At 42.3% G+C, this 8,106-nt stretch overlaps 1 protein-coding gene across 1 annotated transcript; it reads right to left on the minus strand.

Annotated features, from left to right (window-relative positions):
* Window positions 1-150: 150 nt before the first annotated feature.
* LOC110974400 (pyruvate dehydrogenase E1 component subunit alpha, mitochondrial-like) lies at window positions 151-8,051 on the minus strand. The gene is made up of 9 exons (XM_022226006.2): window positions 7,892-8,051; window positions 5,808-5,876; window positions 5,297-5,470; window positions 4,763-4,889; window positions 4,175-4,266; window positions 3,627-3,875; window positions 3,218-3,289; window positions 2,691-2,867; window positions 151-2,469 (listed from the first exon to the last, which is right to left on the minus strand). The coding sequence occupies exons 1-9, from the start codon at window positions 7,940-7,942 to the stop codon at window positions 2,302-2,304; spliced, it is 1,179 nt and encodes a 392-aa protein (XP_022081698.1). The 5' UTR covers window positions 7,943-8,051; the 3' UTR covers window positions 151-2,301.
* Between the last annotated feature and the right edge of the window lie 55 nt (window positions 8,052-8,106).

Below are 8,106 nucleotides of genomic sequence, written 5' to 3' on the forward strand. Positions count from 1 at the left end.
TGCCAGTGTTTTCTTCAGAATGAACAAGGAGAAGTATTCAGACTTTCCGTTTTCCTGACACACGTGTAAATTATAATCAGTTCTGTGCAATGCTCGTGTCACAAAGTCACACAGTATTTAAACTGAAATTAGTCAGATACTTCCACTGGGTGTAGTTCCATAGATCACACTTTATTGCAAACTAATTCATCAGCTACTCTCTACCCCGAGTTGAAGTGCATCCCAAGCAGCAAAAGAAAGACAGATGGTTGTACGTTTTCCAAGCCCATGCTGCATGTATGCAGAGACCATACATTAACCCTCCTATGCAAAGATACATTCTTGACACAGTTGTCCTATCAGTCAAAATCAGTCAAATTTCCCATGTGTGTCTGTGTACTGGGGCAAATCAAGTGGAAGGAATTTTTGACGGTTTGTTATTGACGGTTACAGCAGGAGGGTTGAGGAATAAATTCGTTACGCACTATGCGGCGAGTGCTAAAAAGACGCACCCTCTTCTGTTCTGCTAGGAGCAAATATTCTATGGAATCTACTTGTACACTCCAAAAAAAAAGGAACAAGTTTGAATAATTCACATCAAAGTATATCATTCATCTCGTCTTTTAGATCTGGTAGATTATGAGGACAAAAATTCAAATTGAAAGAACGTACAGGTAGAAGCTTTTGCTTTGAGCTGCAAATCAACATTCATTCAATTTCAACATAAGCATGTAATAACACCTCTTGGCTATTTAGCATGGAAACCCAACATTTATTATTTATATTACAAGTAAAATATAATAGACATGACTCAGTCCTGTGTCGATTAGACATGACCTGTCACAATAAAATGACAGTAAAGTCGCTTCCCACTCTTTCTCTACTTTGAGTGTTCAAAGTTATATTGAAGTGGAGGTCAATTTTTGAGTTTTGGTAATATTTGGAAAGTAACCCGTATCCTATTTAATTCCAAGTATTTCACAGAATCACATATTTAAAAATGTCATTTTCTCAGTAGACAATAGCATTATTCGTGCCTGGTCAGAAATGTTGAAACAATGTTGAGAACAAAGACGCAAAGCTGCCAGAATAATGCCACATTGTCACCTTACACTTTTACCGTAAGTGTTCCATGTGAATGCCATTGGAAAGCTCTCTTTCTGCTGAATTAAAAATACCAGTATCTCAGTTTTTGAAAATTCCGACTTTCAGCTCAATTTGTGGTGACAAGTCACATATAACTTCCATTGCTTGACATGCAATAAGACATGAACAATCCGAAGTAAATTACACTTTACACTAGTCATTTCAAAGGGACGTAGGCTGCATCCAAATATAATGGCTGTGGCTGCAAATATGAACTGTTCCTATGAAAGCCACTGGCTAGCGGCCGAGGCAAAGTCCCATAGATGTGTACATGTATGATAATGCAAGCCATAGCCACTACTCAACTTGAACAAACCTGCCCCTCTGCACCACTGGGCATGTTGCCCTTCTAAAGTTTTCACCGTCATGGAAACCCTGGAGGGGGGGAAGTCATGGAAAAAAGTAGGGAATCTAAAAAGTCATGAAAACCAAGATCGTGCAAGGGTTTATTTTTGAGAGGCTGCTTGTGATGTGATGACGGAATAATAAATTCACAAGCGATGTCCCTGTCAGCCCATAATACACGTAGTGACTATCAGTCTTGCAGTCACAGTACCAAACAACTTTTTTCTGCAAAATGGACTGTTGTCATCTTATTCCCGGAAAATCCTGAAAGACTGAAGTCACTGAATTTAGTTAGAAATTTATCGAGTGTCATGTATGATCACGTGTAATCAACCGATATTTCTGTAGAAAGCCACACACATGTACGTACCACCACAGAATCCACCACGTGTATGGACACAACTCAAAATGGCATCCATGTTTTGCTACGGTAACACATGCACAACACATGGCATGTGTTGCTGGTTTGTTTCACACTTATTTTCTGGACCCACTGCACACATTCCTGTATATGCGTGGGAATACACAATAGACCCCATTCTGCCATTACTTTCACAACCACTACCCCACACACCCACTGGGCATACCACAGTATTTCAGGAGTAACTTCGGTTTGTGTACTTCTTGAATGCCTGTCCTAGACTTTACACAGTCACAAGTGAATATCATTTTACAAATAATTGATTGACTCTAGTGGTCTGTGAATCCAAGTTCAAAGTGTCTTGATTTATTCAGCATCTTGAAATTAATGTGTGTGCAACGGGTGAAACAAGAACAGATCGCAGCCTCGGACCATGAAGGGAGGTGTGTTGCTGTAGATGTCAGTTGAGATTAATGCGTGTGCGACGGGTGAAACGAGAACGGATCGCAGCCTCGGACCATGAAGGGAGGTGTGTTGCTGTAGATGTCAGTGAAGGTTTCTGCCACCGGCAGCTCTGCGTCATTCTTTGCATGTTCCACCGCCGCGTCGATCTCTGCTCTCACCCCAACGTCAATTTCCTGGGGTTTCAAAAGAGAAAGAGGTGGGCATTGATCGCCTTGCTTGAAAGGTACAACTGGAAATCATCATGTAATGACAGCAAATGTTACATAACCAGCGAATGGTTGAACCAAGTGTGATATCAACAAATGTAGACTCAAGCACCCGTGTTAAAGGACATGCGCAATTCATCAATCATTCTAAATGAATATCCAGTTCCAGATTTTCAGAGCCCTCTCACCTTGAGTTCCTGGGCAGTGGCCAGCCCGCTAGTCGTGATCCGATCCTTGAAGTTGGTGATGGGGTCTCGTTGTTGCCTGATCTCCTGTACCTCATCCCTGGTACGATAGCTGGTACCCGGATCGCTCATGCTGTGACCGCTGTAGCGATAGGTCTCAACCTCCATGACAAGTGGTCCCTGGTGCCCAACAACAAAAACAGAAAAAAAGAAAACGGTATCAGTTAATGAAGCACGCTCTATTCATGAAGTCTGAATAGTTGTCCAAACGGTGTTTAAGGCATGGCATCGTTACCCCTGTATACGACACTTATAAAGCATTCCAAAGACCATTTCATCTCTGGAGCTTTTCCTTTGGTGAAGTGATGGCGTATTCAGAAACACCTGAAAACAACAACATGACACTCACGGTGCAGCATCATCACTGGTCTACTCCTGATTATCAGGTTTATTCCAAGTAGTTCAACCCTAGTTGCTCAACCAATGTTTCTGCTTGTGTTCAAACCAACACACAATGTACAATGACCCACCTTGCCTGATCTGCAGTAGTCGGCAGCAAACTGTGTTGCCTCTCTGACAGCAAGGACATCCATTCCATCAACCTAACGAATACGAAGAGGATTTTTAAAAAGTGATTACAAAATAAAAAAGAAACATGAAAAACGGTAGACTCTTCAGCAATGGATCACCGAACCTAGACTTATAAAGAGCATCCAAGGTGCTCAATAGTTACCCCTGCTCGTCGTGCCTATGAAGCTCTCCAGAGACAATGTCACCTACCTGGAGGGTGACCAACCCAGTACTGCCAGTCTGGCAAGCGGCTTGAGGGCCATCACCTGGATTGGAATGTCTCACCCTCCACTCCTAAGTCACAAACCCAAATCACCGGGCCACACTCCGCCACTCAAAACATGAGAAGTACAGACCACCCAGTCTTACCCAGATTCCTGGCACGTAATCCCCTCGTGTGTAGTAGTCCGTCGAAGCGGCCGCTCTCTCCACCGCTGTGCCCATGCCGTACTTGTTATTCTCGCAGATGAATATGCACGGCAGATCCCAGAGTTTGGCAATGTTGTAGGCTTCAAAGATCTGGCCCTGGTTGGCAGCGCCGTCACCGTACAGCGTGACGCAAATGCTTTCCGAGCCGTTGTACTTGAGGGCAGTGGCTATGCCTGCTCCAAGTGGAACCTTATTCGTTTATTGAGAGAACAATCGGTGAAAGCAACATGGTTGATGAAAACAGTAAGAGAAATCTCAAAGACATGTTATCTGAGCAATATTTCCTTGTCAGGCTCTGTCAGATCAGGCAGAGTTCATTCAGCTGAGTGCTCTAAGCTAGATCCACATGGTTACTGTACTGAAAGGCTAACAGACCTTCCGCAGCATTAAATTCTGCATGGTTTGGACAGTGCACGAATTGTATGTAAATATTTGGATAAGGAAAACTCCAAAATCATTTTCCTGGCTTAAACCACATTTATATTTACCTGTGCTCCCACGATGCCATTTCCTCCGTAGAAGTTCTTGGTGTACATGTGCATAGACCCTCCTTTTCCCTTGGCACATCCGGTCCGACGACCTAAAAAAATGGAAAAAAACAGAAGACCTCAAGTCACAAACTTTGCTTAAAGCTTTACACTTTCTGTCAACATTTCTAATGCAAACCAGCTCATCTGAGTGTTGAAAAGTCAAATTGAAGGTTACTGGTTTGAATCTCTTGTTAGTCAACATTCTTTGTAGGACTGAATAGTAAATAGCATTTATTTAAATAAAGTAGACTGTAGGAACTTCGAATTATCAATCAAGTTAGCGATCTCTGCTTGTATTCATTCCACTCACCAACCAGAAAGTAAAATAAAATCTTTGGACACAGTTTGTGGTACCCACTGCTATATCTGGCTTGGACTGGCCGGCCGACACTGGCAAGCTCGATTGTTAACCATTTTGTCTACACTGGTAAGCAGGAGGTCATGGGTTCGAATCCCAGCCAAGTAAGCTTGTGACTTTTGTTTTTACTAGTTCTCGCACAACACTGAGCGCACAGTCTGTTACTAGCTGGGTACCAACTGTTTTACCTGTTAATTCAGTGAGTATTCCGGTCACCGGGACTCCCATGAGATAGGTCCAGCCATGGGCTCTGTATGCTGTAATCACTGCATCGTCTTTCTTCATAGCTGCCACGATGCCAACAGCACAGGCTTCCTGTCAAAGTAGTTTTTGAAAACATAAATAGTTATCTGTTTAAAAATTGCAATTTACTGAATTTTAAAGATGTCAAAACTATTCCAAGTGTAGGATCTGCCGAATTTCATCACTTCTGGGTATGTTTGGTTGTAATTATCAGCCTCGGCAAGGTTGATGCAAGCAAACATTTATGCAAATATGACCAGCAATCACTTGTTTATAAAATGCCCCAACTTGTTCTAATGTGTATGCTGCATAGCGCCATCCGTAGTCACTGTGAAGAGCCAATATCACTTGTATGAAGAGGGCTCTCTTCCAAATCTCGGATTAATCTCTGCTTCAGCCTTCCCTGGAGCTCTACAATCAATGTCGCTGCAAGTCCAACACAGATTCCTAAGCCACCCCGCTCCCTCGACTATTTGTACCTGGCCAGAGTAGAGATGACAGAAGCCTCGGATTGCCTTGGACTTGTACAGGTTTCCTGCTGCTGTCTCTAACCGTCTGATAACCTGCATCTTTCGGTATAACTGAAGGGCTTCATCCCTGGTGACAGTAACATTGGCCGAGGGACCAAACTCAAGCTTGTGAAGTTTGTAGTCCTAAATAGAAAGCATTAAGGTATCAATAATTATTACACTTTTAATTCCATAGCAATCTCATCCTAAATTTGCACCTTTTTTTCTAAAATTTTCTTCGATCTTCATTCACTTCCAGTTAATTTATATTCCAGGCTTGTAGGCTTTCTGAGTAAAGTTTCACATTTATAAGTGGGTGTTAGTGAAGATGCTCATGCAAGTAAAATCCAACAATTCATTGAGACTATTACCAATGATTACCAAGTTAAAGCACAAGAACAAATTGTTTTGAAAGACAAGCTTTACACAATTCATTGAGGTGTAAAGCCTGAGAAATCAAACAGGTGCTTTTGTTTCTCACCAAAACTGAGAAGGACGCTTCCGTTTGCTCGGTACTGTACTGATATCTGACAGCTGCTGGTAGAACCCTCTGTAATCAAACAACAAAAGTGACAAAGATGACCATGCAGTGAACAGACCCAGAGAAATGGTGACAAGGCAGAATTTTCCAATCACACTTTCAGGAAAAAGTCACAAATTTTTGTTTGCAATTCAACATGACACTGATACATATATATGAACAAAGACTTGTAAGCCACATGGTTATAAAGTACATCATATCGGGACCAAAATAAAGCAAAAACATATGGCGATAAAGCCAGACGGAAACACAGTCACTGAATTTACATAAGCAAAACCTCTGACCCATACTGCCATGAACCTACTATCACTAATGACACAAGTCAAGGTCTGCACTTAGCCTGTTCCCCATCACCCTCAACCAAATTGCTGCCGGGGAACCCGGTTTTGGGTACTGTGGGTTTGTATGCATAGCTGGGGTGCCCGAAATTGGACAAAAGAGCTGGACCTAGTAACAAAAGACCGTACTCTGAAAAAAAGACCTGCTGCTGGGAATTGCCATCATTTTCAGCTTGCATTTATCAGAGGTAATCGGTCATTGTTTAGAAACAGTATACCACTGTTTTCGGCATAGCGCCCCCGTGGATTAGCACCGCAGACAAAAGTGCTCCAGATCCCCATCGATAAGCGATACAATACTGCTGCAAGCCGCGTCTGAAAAGACGCCACTGGCATTCATTGGGAACAAAGGAAATTATGTAACACCTCACAACTCTGGGCTCTCTTTACAGGGTGGCAGGCCTGGCTGAAATTCTCGGACGTCAATGGAGGTGCATATCAGATAAGAGTAGACACCAGACAGTCATTCGTGTGGATGTACATGAAAACGTCCATTAAATGAAATTGTGAATTTTTGAAGGATTTTGAAAATGGAAAATCTCAAAAATCTCCCATATGGAGGCACTGCATTTTTTAAAGCACCCGTCAGCATATGGTTAAAGGGTGCTGGAAAGGGTGAATACATTTATTTATAACTATTAATTGCACAATAACACAGGTCAACACTTCTATATGTGCATGATACATGTACCCTGAATATACGGATGAGTACAGCAAGTATATGTGTAACCCACAATGCTTTGCATATCCAAAGCAAGCTTTGACGTACTTCTGTTGGGCATAATTGGTCGATCTTACTGCACGATTTTTATTAATTCTGCTGCAAGCCAATAGCATTTTCTAATTCACAGTTGTGAAAGACTGTTTCCAAACAGGAAGTTACGTTGGAGATTTCATGTAGGATGAAGTGCAGAGAGATTGCAAAGATGGGCCAATTGCATGCAACATTTCCTTCACAAAACTTTATGAACTGCATTTGTCCTTCCCAGTGAACTGTATGGGTGATCAGGTCAGAGGCAATTGAAGGTATCCATTGGAGTTTGTGTGTTCAGGTGTTACTCCCAGAACTGTGGGGTATTCAGGTGTTGCACTAAGGGGAATGAACCAGTTTGGTATTCCAAAAGCACAAGCCAAAAACGAAGCACGTAAGAGGTCATTCGGATGCGAATGCATGGTCAGTGGTAGTCTGCCCTATCAGCCTGATCAGCACAGCTGGCCCTATGCAGGCTCATGCTCTCCATGTTTCCTGTGCACCTGAATGACCTTGCTTTTTGAAAATACCAAACTGGCTCATTATGGCTTTGTGCCATCCAGTGTTTGGAAGAGTTCCATATACGGACGCCGCTGGACACCTTGTCATGCTTGTGCACAAACCCTATGAAAAAAATTGAATTTTTTTTTTCCTTCTTAAATTGAACTTTTCTGGACATGTTTTTGCTTTCTGACGGCCAACAGGTCACTTTAGGGAATATTTACTGGCGTCCATATATGGAACTCTTCCCCCGGTCTGCCGGTGTTTTAAAAGGTCACAGTGACGTAGCACGTACAGGATACAGGCCGGCATGAAACACTACAGTACACACGCAGGGCCTATGCCTAAACACTTAAAGCAGTTATCAAAACATTAAAGTTTTTGAGATGATTAAAAAATGCAGATTTGAGGCATAAAATTAGCTTAAATCTTACAGATGAGTTTCGAGATATGGCGCCGAACCTCCGACACAATAATGCAAACATGTTGCTAAGAATTTAAGGTAATATCCTCTTCTTTCACAGCTAATCCTCACGCACTAGTGTTACACAGTATATTATATGTCGACTACGCTGTCCCAATTCTTATCTGACCTTCGACCTAGATAATGATATTAACCTTCCACCAAAGACAGGCTGTCGATTTGCTT

Source organism: Acanthaster planci, linkage group LG15, assembly GCF_054643075.1.
Source record: "Acanthaster planci isolate LZ-2023a linkage group LG15, COTS_SCS, whole genome shotgun sequence".
NCBI lineage: Eukaryota > Metazoa > Echinodermata > Asteroidea > Valvatida > Acanthasteridae > Acanthaster > Acanthaster planci.